General features: G+C 38.8%; 1 protein-coding gene across 1 annotated transcript in view; it reads right to left on the bottom strand.

The window, feature by feature from the left end:
- The window catches only part of LOC137632529 (uncharacterized), a 158,260-nt gene that overhangs the window by 116,728 nt on the left and 14,188 nt on the right, over positions 1 to 27,344 (bottom strand). Inside the window, exons 3-6 of the mRNA XM_068364506.1 lie at positions 17,431 to 17,536; positions 14,272 to 14,430; positions 3,553 to 3,720; positions 2,937 to 3,065 (exon numbers count right to left, since the gene is read on the bottom strand). Coding sequence (XP_068220607.1) covers positions 2,937 to 3,065; positions 3,553 to 3,720; positions 14,272 to 14,430; positions 17,431 to 17,536 — 562 coding nt within the window. The remainder of the gene's footprint in view (positions 1 to 2,936; positions 3,066 to 3,552; positions 3,721 to 14,271; positions 14,431 to 17,430; positions 17,537 to 27,344) is intronic.

Raw genomic sequence — 27,344 nt, 5'->3', positions numbered from 1 at the left:
TTCGTGGGATAATATCAGTGGGTGTTGTACAGATGGAGCACCAGCTATGTTAGGGACAAAATCAGGATTCCAAGTATGTGTGAAGAGCTCCAAAAGTGAAAGGCATTCATTGTATGATCCATTGTCAGGCACTAGCCTCAAAAACATTTCCCGCTTCGCTAGTGAAGGCTTTGGATCAAACAATTCAAATTGTAAATTTCCTCAAAGGAGGGGCACTCAACTTACGACTTTTCAAGCAGTTATGTACTGATATGGATGCAACCTATCATTCGCTTCTTTTTCACACAAATGTTCGTTGGCTGTCAAGAGGAAATGTAACTGGGCCAGTATTTGAGCTTAGAGATGAGCTCAAATTGTTTTTTGAAGTGCAAGGTAAAACAGAATTTCCTGCCTGGCTAAGTGATGAGGAATGGATCATGCGTCTTGCCTATGTGGTTGATATATTTGAGCAACTGAATAAACTGAATCTTCAGATGCAAGGAAGGAATACAAACATTATAAAATTCACAGATGCCTTGAGAGCTTTCATAACCAAGCTTGAAAATTGGAAGAGAAGGGTAAATGCAGAAAATGTTGCAATGTTAGTTTTGTCATCCATTCTTGATGTTTGTAGTGAAGACAAGGTGCCTCCACAATTTTCAAAAAATTAAATTTTTCAGCATTTGACAGCACGGGACAATGAAGTCAAGCGATATTTTCCCGAACTTAGTGATGATGAATCGGATTTAGTCAGAAATCCATTCAAACTGTCAGTTGAAAAAGTTCCTGAGGATTGTCAAGATGAGTTTTTGCATTTAAAAACTGATCGGGTGTAAGAGATATGTTCGATGAGAAATCATTAACAGAATTTTGGCCTCTGATGTGCGATTCCTACCCAAAAGTGGCAGAAATGGCTATCCGTGTATTGCTTCCGTTTGTATCCACATATCTTTGTGAGTCTGGCTTTTCAACTCTGTTACAAATCAAAATAAAGCAGCGCAGTAGATTACAGGTAGAAAATGACCTGCATAGTGCCCTTTCAAGCACTCATCCGCGTATCCCAGAATTGGCTAAGAAAAAAACAATCACAGGTTTCGTCAATCGTTTAACTGTAATCTTCTGAAGAAAATAATTACAGATTTATAATATCTTGTTACCCTATCGAACTTTTTGTTTATTGCATTAGCTTCAGTTTGGCCTGTTAAGTAGTTCTTATAGATTTAAAAAAAAAAATATTTCACAGTTATTAAAGTTTTATATATCCATCGATATTTTCAATTTGCATATAATTTGTAACATTCCATTATAAAAATAGTTCATGTAAAGCTGTAAATGTATAATATTTTTTGAAAGAAAATAAAAAGATTTTTAGCAATATTTGAATATTATTTACAGCACTTTTTGAGACAGACAATCTTGGAAAAGACGGCAGGTGTGTGTGTGTGTGTGTGGGTGGGGGGGGGAAGGGGGGGGGAATGACATCATTACAAATGGTGAAAGGGGTGCATGGGCCAAGAAGGTTGAGAACCCCTGCTCTAGAGTGATGCAAATGTCCTTGGCAGGTAACTCACAAGGCCAAAATGACCTGGTGGAAGGGTCTTGGGGCCTTGCTTAAACATTGAGCAGCGATCCTGAGTGGTTAATTCAGGGTTAATTTGAAAATGAGTCGCTAAATGCCAGTATGGGGTAATAAGGGCTTTCCGAAACTCAGCAGGAGGTGGTTGTCCCTTCTGCAATAAGGCAACGAATCCCTAAAAGATTGAAGAAACTCATAGGTTTCATCTACATGTTGTTACAACCTAGTGGATAGAAAATCTGACTCATAATAGAAGGTCTATGATGGAGAGGGGAGGAAGATTGGAAGGAATTCTCTAAAAGCTGTATTATACCAATCAATAACTTGAAGACAGACCATGATTAGTTTTGAAATATCAAAAAAAATTATGATGGAGGTGATCAACAAAAGTTGGGTCTAGTGTGGAAAATAATAACAACTGGGAACTAAAGAAACTAAGGCTTGAGGAGGTGGAAGTAGGTAAAATCCAGCAAGGTAAGGAGCTTAAATAAAGAAAAAAGTAATCACTGGTGAGGAAGCAGATAAACAAATATCTCTTCCAGAAGAATACAGATCTAGTCTGATAGGGTAAACAGCTCTTCTACAGGGAGAAAGTCATCCAACACAGAAGATAAAATGGAACAAAACATTGTGGCAAATCCTCAAGGACTCACTTATTTGAAGTCTGCGTGACAACCATTTGTGAATTTGGGGTCAAGGTTAGGGTTACTTCGTTTGACCTTTTGCTCAACCTTGACCTTTGACCTAGGACTTTCAAAATTTAATCACTTCCATGTCTCAACATAACAAGCAATCTCAACATAACAAGCAATCTCAACATAACAAGCAATCCCTGAGAGTTTTACTACTCTATGAATAAAATTGTGGACAGGAAGTTGTTCACAGACAAACAGACAAAAACATAACCTGCTCCCAACTTCATTGGCGTAGGTAAAAACCATAAAACTTAAGATAACAAATACTCTGGCATCTCACTAAGTTTTGTTACCACAAAGAAAGAGAAGTACATGTTTGTTGGAATTATATAAAAACATCCCTGACCAAACAAAAAAGAATCACTAAATGAAATTTGCCAACATTAATAAAAATAAATTTACATTACTCATAAAAAGGTAAAGCGCTATTTCACTACTAAGCAAAACAAATATATTACATAAGTAACAAAGCACAATATTAAAATAGACAAAAAAGGGAAGACTGCATGGAGAAGTATCATAACGGAATAGGTATCTGGAGTAGGGAAGCTTTTAGTCTTGATAAAAGCAAGTTGGTGCGACTTGGATTTCTTGTGGGGAAATGAGACATGTAATTACTGGAGCTAAAGTGATAAAACTTAATTCCTTATCTTATGAGTGGAGTACAGAAGGGGAAAAATACTCACGGTAAACTTCAATCTCAATTCTGGATCTCAGTTTTTTCCCTTCAGGCGTATAATAATAAACATCAGCTCTAACTCGGTTAGGGGTATTTGAATCAACAGTAGCTCTTTGTACCATTTCACGTCTCCAACCTGAAAGATGACGTAATACTGGATAAAATTTGAGGTACTGTACACATTAAATATAAATAAATTGCATATATGAGAATTTGACGACTTTTGAAACATACAGTACCATAAATCTAAAATAAATATTCAAGTAGGAATACAGTTAATTTTAAGAATATTTATGAAAAAATATAAAACTAAGTCTTCTAATACTGTACAGTGTAAGTTAATAAACAGAAACATTTGCCAAACAGGAAATTTAACAAAAGCTAATATCACTGGTATTACCTTCAAATAAATTAAATCTTCTGTATCATACTATCAAATACCATTTAGGTGCTTTTATACTCACCGAAAAACGAAAAAAAAAAAAGTCCCCCAACAGTTGCAAATGAAAGCTAATAATCTTAGCATTTTTATTAGTCAAGAAAATCTACTTCTAAACATTTAGGAGAAAAGAACTAGCAATGCCTGGAAATCCTCAATGAAAAATTCTTTTCAATAATTTTACCTTGTTTAAGGGCAAAGATGCATTTTTCTTTATCAAAGCCCTTAGAAGACCTGTGTAAACGCACTGGCTTGATAACATGTACAGCTTCAACGGGAGGTTTATCAACAGACTTGTGAGTATTTTTTCTATCAAATAACGTAGATGATACCCAGATTCTTGGACGTTCACCTGTGTAAAACATAAAAACAAGATTCATACAAAAGCTTTCAAAATAAAATGTGGAATTTTTATCAAGCAAAAATGATATTTTAATTATAAAATAAATTTTTGAATATACTTACCCGGTGAATATATAATAGCTGCAACTCTGTTGCTCGACAGACAAAAAACAGTAAAAACTCGCCAGCGATCGCTATACAGGTTGCGGGTGTGCCCACCAGCGCCAACTGTCGGCCAGATACCACTCTCTCGATGTAAACAAAGACTCAATTTCTTCTCATCCCACTGCGTCTCTATTGGGGAGGAAGGGAGGGTCGTTTAATTTATATATTCACCGGGTAAGTATATTCAAAAATTTATTTTATAATTAAAATATCATTTTTAAATATTTAACTTAGCCGATGAATATATAATAGCTGATTCACACCCAGGGTGGTGGGTAGAGACCAGTTAAATATGTTTACATCGAATAAGCTAAGAGTTTTTTATTTCATTTTGACAGTTATCAATATAACAAAACCAAAATAAATAGGTACCTGGTAAGGAAGTCGACTTAGACGATTACTCTGCCTTGTAAGTACGTCTTCCTTACGGAGCCCCGCGATCCTCTTAGGATGCTGACAGACCCCCAGGAGCTGAAGTATCAAGGGCTGCAACCCATACAACAGGACCTCATCAAACCCCTAATCTGGGCGCTCTCAAGAAATGACTTTGACCACCCGCCAAATCAACCAGGATGCGAAAGGCTTCTTAGCCTTCCGGACAACCCATAAAAACATTAAAACATTTCAAGAGACAGATTAAAAGGATATGGAATTAGGGAATTGTAGTGGTTGAGCCCTCACCCACTACTGCACTCGCTGCTACGAATGGTCCCAGTGTGTAGCAGTTCTCGTAAAGAGACTGGACACCTTTTAAGTAACATGACGCGAACACTGACTTGCTTCTCCAATAGGTTGCGTCCATGATACTTTGCAGAGATCTATTTTGCTTAAAGGCCACGGAAGTTGTTACAGCTCTAACCTCGTGCGTCTTAACCTTAAGCAAAGATCGGTCTTCCTCACTCAAGTGTGAATGAGCTTCTCGTATTAACAATCTGATAAAACATGACAAAGCATTCTTTGACATAGGCAAGGATGGTTTCTTAACCGAACACCATAACGCTTCAGATTGGCCTCGTAAAGGTTAGTACGACCTAAGAAGAACTTAAGAGCTCTAACAGGGCATAGGACTCTTTCTAGTTCATTGCCTACGATCTCCGATAAGCTGGGAATATCGAAAGATTTAGGCCAAGGACGAGAAGGTAGCTCATTTTTGGCTAGAAAACCAAGTTGCAGAGAACAAGTGGCCTTTTCTGACGAAAATCCGATGTTCTTGCTGAAGGCATGAATCTCACTGACTCTTTTAGCTGAGGCTAAGCATACCAGGAAAAGTCTTAAGAGTGAGATCTTTCAGGGAGGCTGACTGTAAAGGCTCAAACCTGTCTGACATGAGGAATCTTAGGACCACGTCTAAATTCCACCCAGGAGTAGCCAAACGACGCTCCTTAGTGGTCTCGAAAGACTTAAGGAGGTCTTGCAGATCTTTATTGTTGGAAAGATCTAAGCCTCTATGCCGGAAGACCGATGCCAACATGCTTCTGTAGCCCTTGATAGTGGGAGCTGAAAGGGATCGTCCTTTTCTCAGGTATAAGAGAAAATCAGCTATTTGGGCTACAGAGGTACTGGTCGAGGATACAGAAACTGACTTGCACCAGTCTCGGAAGACTTCCCACTTCGATTGGTAGACTCTAATGGTAGAAGCTCTCCTTGCTCTAGCAATCGCACTGGCTGCCTCCTTCGAAAAGCCTCTAGCTCTCGAGAGTCTTTCGATAGTCTGAAGGCAGTCAGACGAAGAGCGTGGAGGCTTTGGTGTACCTTCTTTACGTGTGGCTGACGTAGAAGGTCTACTCTTAGAGGAAGACTTCTGGGAACGTCTACTAACCATCGAAGTACCTCGGTGAACCATTCTCTCGCGGGCCAGAGGGGAGCAACTAACGTCAACCTTGTCCCTTCGTGAGAGGCGAACTTCTGCAGTACCTTATTGACAATCTTGAATGGTGGGAATGCGTAAAGATCCAGATGTGACCAATCTAGGAGGAAGGCATCTATATGTATTGCTGCTGGGTCCGGGACTGGAGAGCAATAGATTGGAAGCCTCTTGGTCAGCGAGGTTGCAAAGAGATCTATGGTGGGTTGACCCCAAGTCGACCAAAGTCTCTTGCACACATCCTTGTGGAGGGTCCATTCGATTGGAATTACTTGACCTTTCCGACTGAGACAATCTGCTAGGACGTTCAAGTCGCCCTGGATGAACCTCGTTACTAGGGAGATGCCTCAATCTTTTGACAAGATGAGCAGGTCCCTTGCGACCTCGTACAAAGTCAGTGAGTGGGTACCTCCCTGTTTGTAAATGTACGCCAAGGCCGTGGTGTTGTCCGAGTTTACCTCCACCACCTTGCCTCGAAGTAGATTCTCGAAGCTTATCAAGGCCAGATGAACTGCCAAAAGCTCCTTGCTGTTGATATGCATGCTCCTCTGACTCGAGTTCCACAGACCTGAGCATTCCCGACCGTCCAGCGTCGCGCCCCAGCCCAAGTCCGATGCGTCCGAGAAGAGAACGTGGTTGGGTATCTGAACTGCCAGGGGAAGACCCTCTCGTAGGCTGATATTGTCCTTCCACCAAGTCAGACAAGACTTTATATTTTCGGAAATCGGGATCGAGACCGCCTCTAGCGTCTTATCCTTTTTCCAGTGAAAAGCCAGATGGAATTGAAGAGGACGGAGGTGTAGCCTTCCTAGCGAGACAAATTGCTCCAGGGATGATAGCGTCCCTACCAGACTCATCCACAGCCTGACTGAGCAGCGTTCTTTCTTCAGCATCTTCTGGATGGAGAGCAGGGCTTGATCTATTCTGGGGGCCGACGGAAAAGCCCGAAAAACTTGACTGTGAATCTCCATCCCTAAATACAGAATAGTTTGGGATGGAATCAGCTGTGACTTTTCCAAATTGACTAGGAGTCCCAATTCCTTGGCCAGATCTAGAGTCCAATTGAGATCCTTCAGACAGCGATGACTGGAAGAGGCTCTGAGAAGCCAGTCGTCCAAGTACAGGGAGGCTCTGATCTCCGATAGCTCGAAACTGGTACCCCACATTCCTGTGAACAAACCTCAGAAACGGTTGGGAATCCGGGTGTATAGGAATGTGGAAGTATGCCTCCTGAAGGTCGAGAGAGACCATCCAGTCGCCTTCCATAAATGCTGTCAAGACAGCCTGGTAGACTTCATTGTGAAGTTTGTCTTGACAATGAACACATTGAGCGCACTTGCCTCTTACGTACTCCTGCAGTGAACATGGCTGCCAAATCATGGAGCCATCCCTGAGGGACTTGTCCCTGCAGAGAACGTGGCTGTCAGATCATTGGAGCCATCCCTGAAAGCCTTGTTTATGCATAATTGTACAGCAAAACTTCAAAGGCTCGAAAACAGCTGTAAAGTTGACATGTAAAATCTTGGAGCGTCTCCTGGCCAGGCGCCAGGGAGAGTCTACGAGATTTGAGAAGTCTATCTGGGCAGAGGCAGGAACTCCCAAGCCAAGAACTTCTCTCGTGTCATATCAGACTCTCGCTCTATAAGCCAGTTTAAAAGAAGGGAAAGCAAAGGCTGTATCCCCAAACTCCTCCTGGTGATAAACCAGTCACCTAGCAAACGTAAAGCTCTCTAGGAGAGCGAGAGAGCACTAGCTTATAAACAACGGCTTCGAAGTAGCTAGGCCTAGTGTAAGCTCTGACGTTTAGGCGAACGAGGAGCAGCAGTTACAAAAAGATCCGGACAAAGATCCTTAAAAATCAGCATGATTTAATTAAAGTCCATAGAGGGCTAAGCAGCTTTAGGGTCCTCTCCGTCTGACAGAGTCCTCAAGGGAATATCAGTAGGAGGGGGAACAGCAACTTCCTCATCTAAAGGAACCTTGTCCGATAATAGCCGAGTCTCAAGCAAGGGAGAGACCTACCGTGGTGGCAATGCTTTACAAGCAGAGTCCACACGCACTGGTGCATTAGTAGCGGACCAGGACGCAACGTCATGTAACTGCTTGACAGTCTGTGAACTGTCAACAACAACAGGTGCGAGAGACCAGGACGCAACGTCATGTAACTGCTTGACAGTCTGTGAACTGTCAACAACAACAGGTGCGTGAGGACGCACAGCGTCCACTCGAGACTGCTTTGACTGCCTAGACTGAGCAGTCAAAACAACTCTAGAATGCGGAGGTTGACGCAGAGCGTCAAAACAAGTCAACTCCGATTGTTAGCGAACGTCCTGAACGTCAACAGGAGCATCAGCAAGTGGCCTAACGTCCAAATGTGGCTGAAAATCCACACGAGACCGCATCGAGTGTGGTTCTAAACAACCTGACTGACGTGACTTAGCTACGCCAACGTCAACAGGACGCACAAAGGAACGTTAGGTTGGCTGAAAGCCAGGATCTCGAGGAGATAAACGGCTAGGCTCAACGGACTAATCGGCAGAATAGTCTTCCATAAGGGAGGCAAGCTTATTCTGCATGTCTTGCCGTACAACCCATTTAGGATCAACGGAAATGGTTGCGGTAAGAGACGAGGGTAACGTCTGTGACCGCAACACTTTGCCAACAAAAAAGACTCTCGGAGTCTGTGTTACGCTTTTGTTAGGCGGCGAGCAGTTTTCCGATGACTGCATAGGGTCAGAGCTGTCCTAATGGCTGCAACCAGGACGCTGGACCTGTCCTGAAAGGACTGACTTTCGCTTAAGGGCCTCGAAACCTTGTTTCAGGTTTCTTATGCGAAAAGCCTTCGGATGACGAGGAGAAAATTGTCTCTCTCGCCTTATGGTAGGGGAGATCTTGGTAAGATACACCCGATACCATAGAGGGAAACGTCTGTTCGCTGATCAAGGCCTCCCGAACCCATAAGTCGTACGACATTACTTCTCCCCTGGGCTTGGGAGCTTGCAAGAGGTCCCGGACTAGGTGAACGACAGGCACGAACAGACGAACCCTCGGACGCAACACTGTAACACTTTGCGCATATCACTTTATCACTACGATTTTCTGTTTTGCACTTATTTCACTGAAATCGAAACTTTTACTGATTTCTACCTGAAGCACGCAATTCTACCCTCATCAAAAGGTAGTAAATGCGAAATCAGTCGTATAATGCAAGCACATTAATACCAGCAAAAAAACAGTAAACATCTTTTAAGATAAAAAAATTCAGTGGTTGGGGAAGAGAAGAAACACTAGTTCATTCAAAACTACGTTTACAATCTCTCACCGTACATTGCCTGGGGACGAGAATAAAACTAAAAACGTTTTATCCTTTCTCCCCGTACAGAGACTAGGGACGAGAGTAACTCGAGAACAACGTTACCCGCTTGAACGGAACGTTTTCTCTCCTCTCTCTCCCTCCGTCTCTATCTCTCTCTCTCTTTCTCTCTTGATTTCGCACCTAAGAGAAGAGCCCAATTACATTTCGTAAAAAAAACATGTTATTTGACCAAAGGAAAAAACTGAAAGGTTTTTCAATTAAAAAGTTCCTTTAAAATAGAATTTAAAACATTTAAGCTTTGAAAGAAGAATGAACAAAACGTCAGAATCGATTTACTCTTTCTGCAAAGTGAAACCGTGATACTCTCTCTCTCTCTATCGTAACGATAGAGCGCAAACTGCGTAGCATAAATAAACTAAACGTTAGTTCATCTTTGAAAACAGTACGAAGACTATTCAAAGAAATTCTTTCATAAAATATTTATTAAAAATATTCATTTAAAAAGTTTTAAATCATTAGCTCTTTAAAAGCTATTTACGATTGAAAGGGCTCAACGTTGTTTAACTTCGGTTTCCAAGTTAGGACCGCCTACTCTCAGGAAAGGTCGCATATAAACAAAACATTTATTTATTTTTATGTTTATTATAAATGGAAAGTTAATCGAAGAGGCCTAATAAAGGCGGTGAGATATAAAATATATAGAGGAAAATCTATAATTAATTTATAACGTGATAAGATAATTACTAAAAGCCTAAACACACTTCCGTCTAAGGGAAGGGTCGGCCATTTAAAAGTCAAAGAAAGTCCATACTCTCTTTGTCACCAAAAATTAAATCTATCCAAAACGAGTTCAAGATTTAAGATGAAGATAAAACACCTGCACTGCGAAAGCTCAAACCAAATTGAAGTACTTCACCAAATATGTTGAGAAAACTCCAGGTTCTACAGCGAGTAAAAGTACGTCTTGTCGACATGTCGACAGAGAAGAAATTGAGTCTTTGTTTACATCGAGAGAGTGGTATCTGGCCGACAGTTGGCGCTGGTGGGCACACCCGCAACCTGTATAGCGATCGCTGGCGAGTTTTTACTGTTTTTTGTCTGTCGAGCAACAGAGTTGCAGCTATTATATATTCACCGGCTAAGTTAAATATTTAAAAACAAGTTTTTCAATATCCAAACAAACATGTTTTTCAAACCATCAATCATATTTTGCCTTTATCCTTAATAAAACAATCTCTAGCCATATCAACAAATAGTCAAAACTACAGGGACACACACTACCTGTCCTGACCTGATCAGTGGAACTAACTCCCTCCTGTGACTCAACCACTGCCAGGATGTGAGGCAGCTATGTTCCCATATGAACAATGGAGGGGCACTCAGTAGAGCGCATGCCTTTGCCACACCAAGCAGACTTATTTTGCTCTTAATTCCACTGTGTATTTGTACATCAATGTATTTTCTCAAAATCTAAAGGATTTGCCCATGTGTCACACTCCACATGTCCATCAGTTCAGTAGTTTTTGTGTAATGTTGTTCACAAACAAAAAATAAACTAACAAAATATTTGCCCTTCACTTAACACTGCGATTATGTTCAAAGTACAGCTGCTTACTTGTACTTTGATGTACTTTATCCAAAGTGTTATAATTCATCCTTGTATCATACCCAACATGACTAACAAGTTTGGTCAAAATCAGTACAGTAGTTTTTGTGTAAAGTTTCTCACAAACAAATAAACAAATACAGTGATACCTCTGGATACGAAAGTTTCTGCTTACGAAAAATTCAGGCCAGCGGTATTAGTAGGCCAAGACGAAGGTGAAAGTGAAGAAAAGAAACAGAAAAGAGGAAGGGATGAAGAATTAGAAGGTGAAAGTAAAGAAAAGAAACAGAAAAAAGAAAGTGATGAAGAAGTAGAAGAGATTTAGAAAATAAGAAAAACGTAAAGTTATAAAAAAGCAAAAAAAAAAAAAATTCAATTTTAAGTTTTATGTTACCGTTAAGTGTTAAAGTAATTTTTTCTTTCATTTTATAGTTTTCCATACGTAATGTTAAGTGTTAATTATTTCTTCCATTTTTTCATTTCGTAAAGTTTAAGTGTTAATGTGTTAAGTGTGTAAATTACTGTACGTAGTCTGTCACTTGTTACGTAGTGTATTATATTACGTTTGCCTAACGCATTTTAGAAATGTGTTGAAAAGTAGGCAGAAACAAGCTTCAATGGATAGTTTCTTATTAAAGAGGCCAGCGGTATTAGTAGGCCAAGACGAAGGTGAAAGTGAAGAAAAGAAACAGAAAAGAGGAAGGGATGAAGAATTAGAAGGTGAAAGTAAAGAAAAGAAACAGAAAAAAGAAAGTGATGAAGAAGTAGAAGAGATTTAGAAAATAAGAAAAACGTAGTTATAAAAAAGCAAAAAAAAAAATTCAATTTTAAGTTTTATGTTACCGTTAAGTGTTAAAGTAATTTTTTCTTTCATTTTATAGTTTTCCATACGTAATGTTGTGTTAATTATTTCTTCCATTTTTTCATTTCGTAAAGTTTAAGTGTTAATGTGTTAAGTGTGTAAATTACTGTACGTAGTCTGTCACTTGTTACGTTTTCTGCCTTATGCCATCCTCCTCTGCCGCGACTTCGCTATCGGACATCGTCTCAATCAAAAGGTAAGTTTCAACTTTTTTGTTACACTAATTAACTATAACCTTTTTTTCAGAGTGTACAGGTATCAATCATTAATTTAGGTGTACGTACAGGTAACAATACACCTTCACTGATCTAAATGCTTTACGTACATACAGTACCGTAACTTTTATACAGTAGTAAAGAAAACGGACCGTTTTCTTTGGGCTTAGGGGGGATAACTTGGCTATAACTACATTATTGAATAATCTCATAGTGGTTTCTGGAATGGATTAGGCTGTTTTTAACGGTTGTGTTAATTATTGAATGATAGAAATGGCTGCATTGCATGTTTATTACTACAGTTTAGCGTGTTTATGAAAGAAAGGGTGACTTTTTATAAGGCTTGGAACGGATTAGGCTATTTACATGTAAAACACGACTCAGGATACGAAAATATCAGGATACGAAACCGCATCCTGAACGGATTAATTTCGTATCCTGAGGCATCACTAGTAAATAAAGAAGCATACTATTCGCAAAATCTTTGATTTGACGAAGGCAATAATATAATCAAATAATATCTTATACTCACCTCATGTTCATATTGCTTACCTCTCAAAGCTGGTTAAATATCAATGTCCACTGTGAAACTAAACAATTTCTATCTTCTTTCCATCATTTTAGTAATGGTATTGTATGGTAGTGTACAGCAATACTGCCGTGTTGTTAGATCATATCACTTTGCCTTCCAATTCTCAAAGTCATAACTAGGTGACCAACCTCTTGACTACTCAGTAGGGATGTATATGAATAGCAGGCGAGTAAAGAAATAAGTAATTTCATTATCAACATTCTGTTTATTTCTATGACTCTCTGTCGTCTCCCAAATTGAGATGGGAGTAAGAATAGTGAGGGAAAGATTCTGGAAATCTAAAGCCTAAGCCTACTTATGTACTTTAAATTACTAAACTTGCCTTTCCTTAATTAGTTACAAACTGGGTATGCCACTGAGCTGTCACCAAAGTTCTTTCCAAACAAAGATTTCTACAGAAATTAAGATATGTAGCTGTATTTATCATTAAGTTTAACCTCAAAAAAAGACCTTTAGATCCTTCATTTAATTTTGATCCCATTTTCTACGAGCTTCTATCACTAAACTCCTAATAAAAAAGGACATCGCATTTTTGGAGAGGAAGGTTTGTAACCCTAAATTCACAAAATAAATTGGAGACCTTTAACCTAATGTTTTCAGTTTTGTCTGCATGACAATTAATGGCCGTAATGGAGCATAAGAAATGTGGAAAACCTGAGGCAAATGTTTTGTCTTAAAAGCATTCCTAGCTCAAAGTGGATTGAAGAGACAATAATTTTCTTTTCACCCAAATACACATAAAGAAAAGAGCTTTTAGTTCTCTTAATACATTTTGCTGATGCTAAAACTAAAAGGAACAAAGACTCAACCATAAGATCTTTAAAAGAAAGGTCTTCTGAAGGTTCCAAAGAAGAGCTCTTAAGAAATTGTAATACTGTACTACACTTTAATTCCAATAAGCTGTTCTGGCAAGATCTTTTACAATTAGAGACGACTTAAAAAATTGGCAATACCTGACAGGAATAAATCAAATACTAAATGTTTGAGAACATTGCAGTATCAAACATGGACCTGTAACCCATAATAGGTGCAATACATTAATTACTATTACACAGCACTCCTTTTATCAATGCTAACAATTAAATATGTACAACAATAAAAAATTATGACAGAAAAAAAAATGAAAAATTTAAACTGATGCAACTTTTAGACAAAGAAAAAAAGGGAAGAGAAAGGGTAGATGAGGGAAGAAAGGAGGAGGTTCAAGGTAGAGGGAGAGGGTAGGTGCAGTTTTTTTAAAATGTTTTGTTCGTATCCATTTCTGGGTAGTCAAGTTTTTGCATCTCGGTATGGGGAAAAGTGTATTTATTCTTTGGAATTAATGATTCATGACACTCTTATAAATTACCACATTAGGTGTAATACACTATAGCACAATTTCGTACTGATACGAGTGTTCACTACAGAGTTATTGCCCAAAAACTTAGTTGCATTAGTTGAACTGTCTGTGAAACCTCCAGTAATCATTGATTATATTGCAGACAATTCTATGTTGAAAAAAAGATGCATTACTGGGGTAAAAAAACTTTAGCTCTTTATTATCATTATTATTATTACTAGCTCAGCTACAACCCTACTTGGAAAAGCAAGATGCTATAAGCCCAAGGGTTCCATCAGGTAAAAAATAGCCCAGTGAGGAAAGTAAATAAAGAAACGATATAAGAAGTAATGAACAACTGAAATAAAATACTTTCAAAACATTAACAACATTAAATATTGAAACTAATCCTATATGAAAGGAAAACTTGGATTTGTTGGGGCAAATAATGTATCATTATGAGGCCTTTACACCTTAAAGGTTCTATTGAATATTGCATATGATGCTTAGTCATTCATTAGCATAAATGTTTAGATAGATAGTAGCCTGCAAATTTGTATAGACATAATTTTCATGTCATATATATTATCTACAATATTAAAGTTTCTACAATTTTCACTTACCTTTGGAAGAGTTTGCCTCAGCAGTTGAATCAGAAGACAATGATTCTGGATCAATACTTTTAGATTGAGGACTGTCAGAAACTTCCTTTTGGTTATCTTGGTCTATTGGTGTCGTTTCCATAGCATCACTTCCATCCTTGACTTCATTAGTTTTGGTACCTGTAAAATTGGTATACTTTACAGTAAAATCTAAATGATTTAAAACTAATATAAAGAGCATTGTACATGAGGGTATTATTTTTATCTTTAGTAAATTTAGTTAAATAGAACTTTAAAAGTAAAATTTAATATTTCAATAATTACCCAACATTCATTGTGATATAAATCAATATTCAGATTTGATACAGTAAGACTACGTCTCTACTGCCTGTGGCCGAAGTAAAAAATGCTTGTCTCGCTGATAGAAAAATGGGTGGGGCACCATTTTAGTAGTTACAACTCCCTCGTTAACAATTCAATTGCCATTCAAGCTTGCACTGAAGCCATATTTTCATGTCAATGACAAAGGCTTGTATCCGCGTAAAGCATACAATTTTAAAACTCATGGTGTGAGTTGAGTCTGTCTCTTCTTTCATTACATAAAAAAGGTATGCTTTGTCTGTTGAATCTTAAAATTCTATTTTTACGCAGATACAAGCCATACTTTTAATTTAATGATAAGGCTTGTATCTGCATAAAAATAGAATCTTAAGATTCAACAAACAATGCACATTTTTTTCATGCAATTAAAGAAGACAGACTTAACTCATACCTTGAGTTTTAAATGAGATAAATATAGTTAAAGACATTGTCAAAGAAAAGATTCAAGTGGGGTGTCCCATGTCCTAGACCTCCTATCATCATACAGGTATGTGTGAGGTTTCACAGCATTGGCTGTTAAGTGTATTACTTGAGCTGGAATACTCTGTGCAACAGACTTGGCAAGAAAAGGGTTTGAAAATGTTGAAACTTGAAGACCATCTTATGATGGGGTTGCCTGGTTATATCACACTCCCCTCAGTAAAGTGTGAAGAAGACTCCCGTGTTTAAGCACTGAATAGCAACAAGTAGCCTAAGCTTACCTGAATGAGAGATTGAGTACAACTGGAAATATCTTCTGATGCTGTACCCAAAGGAAGGGGAAGATTGAAAGAAAAAGGCCAGTGATTCTTCACTTTCATCCCAGTCTCATAAGTAACCTCAGCCCTCGACTAGCAGTATTTGTGTTGTGGGAGGAGCCATGGTTGCTTAAACCACTGCTAAGCAGCTCCACTAGGTTCTAAAGTAAAAGTGATTGGGGACCTATGAGCCCCATCCCACAGGTAGTGGGTAGAGAAGGTCGTTTGACATTACCCCTACTATAGAGTACAGCTACATTTTCTTTAGTGTAAACCCATTTTCTTCAACTTTTTTTAATGGGTGCCTATTTTAATCTCGGCCTGGCTGGCAAATCTATTTTCTTAACATGAAACATTTTTTGTAATGTGAGTCATAAAAATATTCACATCTCGTTTCGCAGCATGAAAATTTCGTAAGCAGATTCTTTCGTGAAGAGAGGTATGACAGCAGCAGCTATGAGCATTGTTCATTTTCTTACTTTCAGCTACATCTCGTTATTTCTATTTGGCAGTGTATTTCCTTGAGGATCTTTTCTCCATAGCAAATAAGGGTATAATATAAAAATATGTCAGTCTTATGCTATTCAACTTTGTAACAACAACAGCAATTGAATATTTTAGTACAATGGTTGAAATACAAGCAAAACAACTGCTATCTGATTCGATTGTTCATAACAAAACACCTGTTTTTTTTTTTTTTTTTTTTTTTTTTTCGGTTGTTACTGTGGCTGTATCCGTTTATGCAATGACTTAATGTTAATAACAATACTTTTATCATTCTCTTTTACTTTTTTTAAATTATTGAACTAGAAGATAGGATAAAGAAATGGAGTAAAGGTGGTTAGGTCTATTGTAATTTAGTTTCTCAAAAAAGTAACTCTATTAATACAAGGTATACCGTACATGATAAAATCATATTCTAAGGGTGAAAGTTTGGGGGTTGCACTATATGCCACATCAGCTGTTCCACGAGTATATATGGTAACATCACATTTGTTTTAAATTGCATAGCCTCAAGTTTAACTCCTTTCATATGACGAGCACATTTATATCCCTCTCTCTGTAAGTGTATGATGGCTTAGGTACTGATGTCAATGCCTGTAGGAAATAACTGTTGCCTGAATTACAGCATCCATCAATGTAGAGCATTGTGAGAGTACGCACAATGTAGTAAACAAACTACATTACTAGAACTTGTCTACTAACGGTACATTTTATCTTTTTATTAATATTACGATGAATTTTTAGCATTATTTTGCTATTTTTAATCATGTACAGAATTATATGATGATTACTAATGCCTAATTTCCCATTTTGCTTTGTATTTTTTAACATTATGCTGTATTTTATGATTTCTAACTCTAGATTTCATATTTTATATTTTGATTTGCTATCTTTAGTGATTTTTAATACAGTACAGTACTGTACAATATTATTTAGCTATTTTTAAAGTTAAACTTAACATCTGACTTATGCTTTTTAACATTACACTACAGTATTTGGTGATTTTTAACAAAATTTTTCAATTTGAATTGCGCTGTGTTGTACGAAGTTCGAGAACACACACAAAAGGTGGATAACGACAATTAAGCGTAGTAAGTCCTCTAGCTACAATGGATTTCTTACAGCATTTTGTGAATACAAAGCAGCTCCCATTAAGGAATTTATCATTTATGGATAACTTTAATTTTATCATTCTATATCTATGCTTTCCATGTTTTTTCTTACGTACTTTTTATGTTTCTATGTCACATAGCATGTTTTTATGTCCTAGATTATGATTTTACTACTGCATTACCAAAGGTGTGTGACTTTGGTGTTTCAATACAGTATTGTATTCACGTGTTTCAATTTGCATTAAAAGTCTCGTTACAACACATTGTAGGAACAGATCTCTGTTGTAAGTCAAGGACCTACAACAGTATATCATTATGCAAATAAACATGCTTCATTCTAAGAAAGAACATTGATTGTTGATACAACAAAATATTACTTCTAAATACCAACAATGTAAATATAACATTTTGTAAAAAAACAAAAAAAACTTTCTTAAAATACATACCTTTTGGGGTCTTTTTATTTTCATCCTCAGAATCAGTGAAAATATCTTCAACTCGCACAGGAACTCTGATTAAGGGAATTTTTCTTCGTATAGTTGTTACTGGTACCTTAAATGATTACAAAAGTACAATACAGTAGTTAGCATTGTTCATACAGTAAATCAAAAGCTAAAATGTCATACAAAATGCAAATCTTCATAATATTGGTTGATTAATAATTTCAATATTTACCCAATATTCATATGATTTATACTGTACGATCTAGTGAAAGCTTGTAGATAAAAAAGTATATTCTGGATTTCAATCTAGCTGCCTAAAGTACTTGCCTATATAGACTAAATAACTGAACACTACATCTGGGTTCCAAGACATGCATCTCAAGGTAGGAGAGGCTTTGATAATAAAAGGATCAGATAGAGTTCATTACAGGTAGTCGTTGACTTGCAACCTATGCAACTTACGACTGTTCGACTTTACGACAACTTTTTACGCTGTGATGACGTCAAAAGTTTATTGAAAATGATACACTAATAGGACAAATATTTTCTTAGACAATCTATTTTCTCTTACATAATTGAATTAATTTCCCTTGGTAAGTTAGTATTTTCTTTCATTGATAATAAAAAGTACCCATTTTAATTAAAAGATATATTGAGAAAAGTTTTAATATCGGTCGAGTCCATATAATATGTCTAGTGATGTCATATTTCAAGTGGAAAGCGAACGGATAAAAAGAGGAATTTCCTTCAAATAAGATAAGAATTATTACTAGTATTCCCATTACCAAAATATCAAGTAACGACACAAATATTTTGAGGGTCTGTATCAGTTATCATGAGTAATACTTAGTGTAAATTTAACAATGTTACTTTTATTTCATCTCAGACAATACATCGATGTTTATCTAATGAAAGTATACAGATAGGAAAATTATTTTCTTGGAAATATATTTTCCTTTACATTTAAAAATTTAATAATTTTGCTTGGTTTGTTATTTTATTTCTTGCATAAAAAAAGAAAAGTGTTTTATTTTGAATAAGCTAAGAAATTATATAAACGATACTCCTTGTTATTTGCATGTACAGTGATCCCTCGTCTATCGCGGTAGATAGGTTCCAGACCCGACCGCGATAGGTGAAAATCCGCGAAGTAGTGACACCATATTTACGTATTTATTTAACATGTATACTCAGACTTTTAAAACCTTCCCTTGTACGTAGTCCTGTTAACAAACTACCCTTTAATGTACAGAACACTTAATGCATGTACTACAGTACCCTAAACTAAAACAGGCACAATTATTAAAGGCGATTTTATATTGTGCGTTTCCTAAACACGCCTAAAAGCACAATAAAAAATGGCAACCAATGTTTTGTTTACGTTTATCTCTGATCATAATGAAGAAACAAACGCATTTAGTGTACACATCTGTGTATAGGTTAGTTTTTGCATCGATTATATTGATTATACAGTATGTTGATTTTGTTATTACCAATGTTTTACTTAATTTTTCTTAGGACTTCCAAATGAAATGTTTTTCTTTATGACGCCGCCTGAAACGGCGGCGTCATAAAGTACGCTCCATCTTCGATCGTAATAAACAAACGAAGGCATTTAACGCGCATGATGAAAGTGATAAATAATGATATTACAGTAAAAGCTTTTAGAAAATATGTTATTACAAATATCATTTACCGTATCTATATGAAATCATACATACGTAGCAAAGCAGGAAAACAATTTACGAGAGAGAGAGAGAGAGAGAGAGAGAGAGAGAGAGAGAGAGAGAGAGAGAGAGAGAGAGAGAGAGTTGTTTTACGTACGTAAATGTAAATTTTAAACAAAAAAATATGATATTTTAATTATAAAATAAATTTTTGAATATACTTACCCGGTGAATATATAATAGCTGACGCTCCGGCGGCTCGACAGAAAAACACAAAAACTCGCGAGCAATCGCTATGAAGGTTGCGGGTGTGCCCACCAGCGCCAACTATCGGCCAGATACCGCATATACATGTAAACAGCTCCAATTCTTCTCATCCCGCTGGGTCTCTATCGGGGAGGAAGGGGGGGCCTTTAATTTATATATTCACCGGGTAAGTATATTCAAAAATTTATTTTATAATTAAAATATCATTTTTAAATATTTAACTTAGCCGGTGAATATATAATAGCTGATTCACACCCATGGTGGTGGGTAGAGACCAGAAATAATTAAGTTTACAGCGTATATGCTTAGAGTTTTTGACAGTTATATCATAACAAAACCCAAATATATATAGGTACCTGGTAAGGAAGTTGACTTAGACGATTACTCTGCCTTGTTAGTCTGTCTTCCTCACGAAGCCCAGCGATCCTCTTAGGATGCTGAAAGACTCCCAGGAGCTGAAGTATCAAGGGCTGCAACCCACCCGCCAAATCAACCAGGATGCGAAAGGCTTCTTAGCCTTCCGTACAACCCAAAAACAAGATTAAAAACATTTCAAGAGACAGATTAAAAGGATATTGGAATTAAGGTAATGTAGTGGTAGAACCCTCACCCACTACTGCACTCGCTGCAACGAATGGACCCAGTGTGTAGCAGTCCTCGTAAAGAGTCTGGACATCTTTTAAGTAAAATGACGCGAATACCGACTTGCTTCTCCAAAAGGTCGCGTCCATAATACTTTGCAGAGATCTATTTTGCTTAAAGGCCACGGAAGTTGCTATAGCTCTTACTTCGTGCGTCTTAACCTTAAGCAAGCATCGGTCTTTTTCATTCAAGTGAGAATGAGCCTCTCGTATTAAAAATCTGATAAAATATGACAAAGCATTCTTTGACATAGGCAATGATGGTTTCTAAACTGAGCACCATAATGCCTCAGATCCACCTCGTAAGGACTTAGTACGAGCTAAGTAGAACTTAAGAGCTCTAACTGGACACAGCACTCTTTCAAGTTCGTTGCCTACGATCTCTGACAGGCAAGGTATATCAAAGGACTTAGGCCAAGGACGAGAAGGCAGTTCATTTTTGGCCAGGAAACCAAGTTGAAGTGAACATGTGGCTTTTTCTGTAGAAAAGCCAATGTTCTTACTGAAGGCATGAATTTCACTGACCCTTTTAGCCGAAGCCAAGCACACTAGGAAAAGCGTCTTGAGGGTGAGATCCTTCAGGGAGGCTGAATGTAATGGCTCAAACCTGTCTGACATGAGGAACCTTAGGACCACGTCTAAGTTCCATCCAGGAGTTGCCAAACGACGTTCCTTAGAGGTCTCGAAAGACTTAAGGAGATCTTGGAGATCTTTATTGTTGGAAAGATCTAAGCCTCTATGACGAAAGACCGAAGCCAACATGCTCCTGTAGCCCTTAATCGTGGGAGCTGAGAGGGAGCGAACATTTCTCAGATGTAAAAGAAAATCTGCGATTTGGGCTACAGAGGTACTGGAAGAGGACACAGATGCTGACTTGCACCAGTCTCGAAAGACTTCCCACTTCGACTGGTATACTCTGATGGTAGAAGCTCTCCTAGCTCTCGCAATCGCACTGGCTGCCTCCTTCGAAAAGCCTCGAGCTCTTGAGAGTCTCACGATAGTCTGAAGGCAGTCAGACGAAGCGCGGGGAGGCTTTGATGAACATTCTTTACGTGGGGCTGACGTAAGAGATCTACCCTTAGAGGAAGACTTCTTGGAATGTCTACCAGCCATTGAAGTACCTCGGTGAACCACTCTCTCGCGGGCCAGAGGGGAGCAACCAACGTCAACCTTGTCCCTTCGTGAGAAGCGAATTTCTGCAGTACCTTGTTGACTATCTTGAATGGTGGGAATGCATATAAGTCCAGATGAGACCAATCCAGTAGAAACGCGTCTATGTGGATTGCTTCTGGATCTGGGACTGGTGAGCAATAGATTGGTAACCTTTTGGTCAACGAGGTGGCAAAGAGGTCTATGGTGGGTTGACCCCAAGTCGCCCAAAGACTCTTGCACACGTCCTTGTGGAGGGTCCATTCCGTGGGTATCACCTGACCCCTCCGACTGAGACAGTCTGCCAAGACGTTCAAGTCCCCCTGGATGAATCTCGTCAACAGGGAGATGCCTCGATTTCTTGACCATATGAGAAGGTCCCTTGCGATCTCGTACAGCGTGAGGGAGTGTGTGCCTCCTTGCTTGGAGATGTACGCCAAAGCTGTGGTGTTGTCTGAGTTGACCTCTACCACTTTCTTTCGAAGAAAGCTTTCGAATTTCATCAAGGCCAAGTGGACTGCTAATAGCTCCTTGCCGTTGATGTGCATGCTCTTCTGACTTGAGGTCCACAGACCCGAGCATTCCCGACCGTCCAGGGTCGCACCCCAACCCAAATCCGACGCGTCTGAGAACAACACGTGGTTTGGGTTCTTGACTGCTAGGGATAGTCCCTCTCTCAGACTGATATTGCTGTCCCACCATTTCAGGCATGCCTTTACTGGTTCGGAGACTGGGATTGATACCGTCTCTAACGTCTTGTCCTTGTTCCAGTGAGAGGCTAGATGGAACTGGAGAGGCCGAAGGTGTAGTCTCCCTAGCGAGACAAACTGCTCCAGGGATGAGAGAGTCCCTACGAGACTCATCCAACTCCTGACTGAACAACGTTCTCTTTTCAGCATTAGTTGGACTTTGAGCAGGGCTTGTTCTATTCGGGTGGCAGACGGAAAAGCCCGAAAAACTGGACTGCGAATCTCCATCCCCAAATATAGAATAGTCTGGGATGGGATCAGTTGGGACTTTTCTAGGTTGACCAAAAGTCCCAACTCCTTGGCCAGACCCAACGTCCAATGTAGATCCTGCAGACAGCGATGACTGGACGATGCTCTGAGAAGCCAGTCGTCCAAGTACAGGGAGGCTCGGATTCCCGATAGATGGAGGAATTTTGCCATATTCCTCATGAGCCTCGTAAACACGAGAGGAGCAGGACTGAGGCCAAAGCACAGGGCTCGAAACTGGTACACCACATTCCTGTAAACAAACCTCAGAAACGGTTGGGAATCCGGGTGTATAGGAATGTGGAAGTATGCATCCTGAAGGTCGAGAGAGACCATCCAGTCGCCTTCCATTAATGCTGTCAAGACAGCTTGGTAGACTTCATCGTGAAGTTTATCTTGACAATGAACACATTGAGCGCACTTGCCTCTTACGTACTCCTGCAGTGAACGTGGCTGCCAGATCATTGGAGCCATCCCTGATAGTCTTGTTCCTGCAGAGAACGTGGCTGTCAGATTATTGGAGCCATCCCTGATAGCCTTGTTTATGCATGACATAATTGTACAGCAAAACTTCAAACGCTCGAAAAAAACTCCTAACAGGAGATGGTCTAGCTCTGAAGCCGACCATAAAATCTTGGAGCGTCTCATGGCCAGGCGCCAGGGAGAGTCTATGAGGTTTGAGAAGTCTATCTGGGCAGAGGCAGGAACTCCCAAGCCGAGAACTTCTCCCGTGTCATACCAGACGCTCGCTCTATAAGCCAGTTTAAAAGGGAGGGAAAGCAAAGGCTGTCTCCCCCAAACTCCTCCTGGTGATCAACCAGTCGCCTAGAAAACGTAAAGCTCTCTTAGAAGAGCGAGAGAGCACTAGCTTAGAAAACAACGGCTTCGAACTAGCTAGGCCTAGTGTAAACTCTGACGTTTAGGCGAACGAGGAGCAGCAGTTACAAAATGATCCGGACAAAGATCCTTAAAAATCAGCATGATTTATTTAAAGTCCATAGAGGGCTGAGCAGCTTTAGGCTCCTCTCCGTCTGACAGAGTCCACAAGGGAATATCAATAGGAGGGGGATCAGCAACTTCCTCATCTGAAGGAACCTCGTCCAACAATTGCCGAGTCTCAAGCTGTGGTGGCAATGCTTGACAAGCAGAGTCCACACGCAAAGGAGCATCAGTAGCAGTCAAGGACGATACGTCATGTAACTGCTTAAAGGACTGACCAGCAACAACAACAGGTGCGGGAGGACGCTCGACGTCAACTCGAGACTGCCTTGACTGCCTAGACTGAGCAGTCAAAACAACTCTTGACTGCGGTGCTTGACGCTCAACGTCAAAACAAGTCAACTTCGCTGGTTGGCGAACGTCCTGAACGTCAACAAGAGCAAGCGGCAGCAGCTGAACGTCCACAAGCGGCTGAGAGTCAACACGGGACTGCATCGAGTAAGGCTCTACAAAACGTGATTGACGTGACTTTGTAACGTCAACAGGACGAGCAAAGGCTCTTTTGGGCGGCTGACGGCCAGGATCTCGATCAGCTAAGCGGCGAGGATCATCGTGAACCTGCTCAGCAGAATAGTCCTCCATAAGAGAGGCAAGCTTATTCTGCATGTCTTGCAGTACAACCCATTTAGGATCAACGGGAATGGGTGCGGTAAGAGACGAGGGTAACGTCTGTGACTGCAAAACCTTGCCTACACTAAGACTCTCGGAGCCTGTGTTACGCTTCTGTTTAGGCGTCGAGCAGTCTTCCGATGACTGCACAGGGTCAGAGCTGTCCCAATGGCTACAACCAGGACGCTGGACCTGTCCTGAAGGGACTGACTTTCGCTTTAAGGGTCTCGAAACCTTGTTCCACGGTTTCTTACGCGATAAGCCTTCGGATGACGAGGAGAAAACCGTCTCGCTCGTCTTATGGTAGGGGCGGTCTTGACGAGACACGCCTGAAACCATAGAGGGAACGTCTGTTCGTTGGTTAAAGCCTCTCGAACCCATAAGTCCTACGACATTACTTCTCCCTGGGGCATGGGAGCTTGCAAGAGGTCTCGGACTAGGCGAACGACAGGCACGAACAGACGAACCCTCTGTCGTAACACTGATAACACTTTGCGCAATTATCACTTTATCACTACGATTTTCTGTTTTTGCACTTACTTCACTGAAATCGAATTTTTCAATAATTTCACATTAGGCATGAATAAAACTGATTTCTACCTGAAGTACGCAATTCTACCCTACATAAAAAGGTTATAATTGCGAAATAAGTCGTATAATGTAAGCACATTAATACAAGCAAAAAACAGTAAACATATATATAGAATAAAACGGAAATATATAAAGATAAAAGGATCAGTGTCTGGGGAGGAGACTAAACACTAGTTCATTCAAAACTACATTTTCAATCTCTCACCGTACAGTGCCTTGGGACAAGAATAAAAACTAAAAACGTTTTATCCTTTCTCCCCGTACAGAGACTTGGGACGAGAGTAAAAAACTGACTCGAGAACAACGTTACTCGCTTGGGACGAGAATAAAGATCGGAACGTTCTCTCTTCCCCTCTCTCTCTCTTGATTTCACAACGAAGAGAAAAGCCCACTCACCTTTCGTCAATAAACAGGTTATTTGACCAAAGGAAAAAACTGAAAGGACTAAGAAATTGAAAATTAAAAAGTTCCTTTAAATTAGTATTTAAAACATTTACGTTTGAAAGAAGAATGAACAAAACGTCAGAATCGATTTACTCTTTCTGCAAAGTGAAACCGTGATTCTCTCTTTCTCTATCGTAACGATAGAGCGCAAACTGCGTAGCATAAATAAACCAAACGTTAGTTCATCTTTGAAACAGCACGAAGACTATTCAAAGAAAATCTTTCATAAAATATCTAATAAAAAATATTCATTTAATAAGTTTTAAATCATTTGCTCTGTAAGAGTTATTAACGATTGAAAGGGCTCAACGTTGTTAACTTCGGTTTCCAAGTTAGGACCGCCTACTCCTGGATTAGGGGAGGAATAGGTAAGGCCGCATATAAACAAATCATTAAAATTTATCTTGATGTTTATTATAAATGGAAAGCTAATCGAAGAGGCCTAATAAAGGCGGGTGAGATATAAAATATATAGAGGAAAATCTATAATTAACAACAACAATTTATAACGTGATAAGATAATTGCTAAAAGCATAAAACACACTTCCGTACTAAGGGAAGGGTCGGCCATTTTGAAAAGTCAAAGAAAGTCCAAAAAAACAATCCAAAGTCATCAACAATTAAATCTATCCAAAAAAGAGTTCAAGATTTAAGTTGAAGATAAAACACCTGCACTGCGAAAGCTCAAACCAAAAGGAAGTACTTCACCAAGACTGTTGAAAAACTCCAGGTTAACAGCGAGTAATGGTACGTCTTGTCGATCAGACCGACAGAGAAGAATTGGAACTGTTTACATGTATATGCGGTATCTGGCCGATAGTTGGCGCTGGTGGGCACACCCGCAACCTTAATAGCGATCGCTCGCGAGTTTTTGTGTTTTTCTGTCGAGCCGCCGGAGCGTCAGCTATTATATATTCACCGGCTAAGTTAAATATTTAAAAAGCCCCGTTTCATATAAAATAGGTTACAACAAATATTTTATTTCATCATATTACAGTAGTCTGTATAATACTGTAAAGTTCAGTACAGTATGTTGTTGTTAGTCGTGGCGATGAAATTCTCACGAAACAAAAACACGGCATTCCATTACAACAGCTGATTCACTCTCTCTCTCTCTCTCTCTCTCTCTCTCTCTCTCTCTCTCTCTCTCTCTCTCTCTCTCTCTCTTCGTGTTATACAATACTTACATAAAGATGAAGAAACTAAAATTAGTTTTCTTAGTGTCAATTAAATACGAAACGAAAAAATTATGCCAAGTTTACATCCATTTCAATAGTTGCTAAAAATACGGCATCCGATTTCATCAGCAAACCACTATTTTTTGGGGGAAACATCATTTTATTCTAGAAAATTGCTACTCTTTAAATAGTTAATTGCACATTAAGAAAGCGTGTACTTTTGTTTTTAAATTTCGGGTGTGTTTTAAAAATAGAGTATTGTTGACTTCTTTTTGGTTTACTTTTGGCTGTGATCAGATCAGCTGACGTCTAGCTGCCGCTCTTGAGAGCGTACGAATACACTAACAAAGTATCGTTTATACCATTTCTTAACTTATTCAAACCGTCTATACAGTTGATATTACATAAGCACCAATGTGTTATAACCTATCAAATTTTTTTGTTTATTACATTTAAAACAACACACACACACACTCTCTCTCTCTCTCTCTCTCTCTCTCTCTCTCTCTCTCTCTCTCTCTCTCTCTCTCTCTCTCTCTCTCTCTCTCGGCTACTTTTCACTACCTCCCATTCCTTACCTCTCTCTATCTCTCTAACAAATGATATCTTTGTTGCTCCTCAAAGTTTCATTTATATTGAAAATCAATCATGATTCAATTTTCCTTACTTTCTCCAATCTCGCACCATCGGTCACATCGCGGTATTTTCGAAATTTCAGGAAAATCCGCGATATATGTATATACATGCGTTATGAAAAAAATCCGCGAAGTAGCGAGGGATCACTACACATACAGTAATTGCAATACAGTATCGTGACTTTGAGATCAGCTGATGACAACCAAAAGTAATTGTTGATTATTGAAATACACCCAAAATTTAAAAACAAATTATAAACATGATTTAATAAAACACAATTAAATACAATAATGATTAAAGAAATAGAAGACTCAATATTGAACTAAAAATTAATTACTGTATGAAGCTTTAAAAATGAACTATCCGTACACACACACATGCATACAGGGAACGTATTCGTATGATAACCAATAATAATGGCTATAGACGAACTGTACGAAAACTATGATATCCTATAACACATTGGTGCTGATGTAATATTCATCATGAAGATATTTTGAATAAGTTAATAAATTATATAAACAGTACGCCTTGATATTAGTTATGTGAGCATTTCTCAATATGGTAGGGGGATTTTCAGATCAGCTGATCACAACCAACAGTAAACAAAAGCAATCATGTAATTCTTGATTGTTAAAATGCTTCCAAAATTGAAAAATAGAATACAAAAATGCTTTGATAAAGCATGATATATAGTATTATGAACTAAGAAAATGAAATAATGATACTCTATACAGGAAG

This window comes from Palaemon carinicauda, chromosome 41 (genome assembly GCF_036898095.1).
Source record: "Palaemon carinicauda isolate YSFRI2023 chromosome 41, ASM3689809v2, whole genome shotgun sequence".
Taxonomy (NCBI): domain Eukaryota; kingdom Metazoa; phylum Arthropoda; class Malacostraca; order Decapoda; family Palaemonidae; genus Palaemon; species Palaemon carinicauda.
Note: the sequence above shows the minus strand (reverse complement) of the source record. Positions and strands in the feature narration are given on the sequence as shown.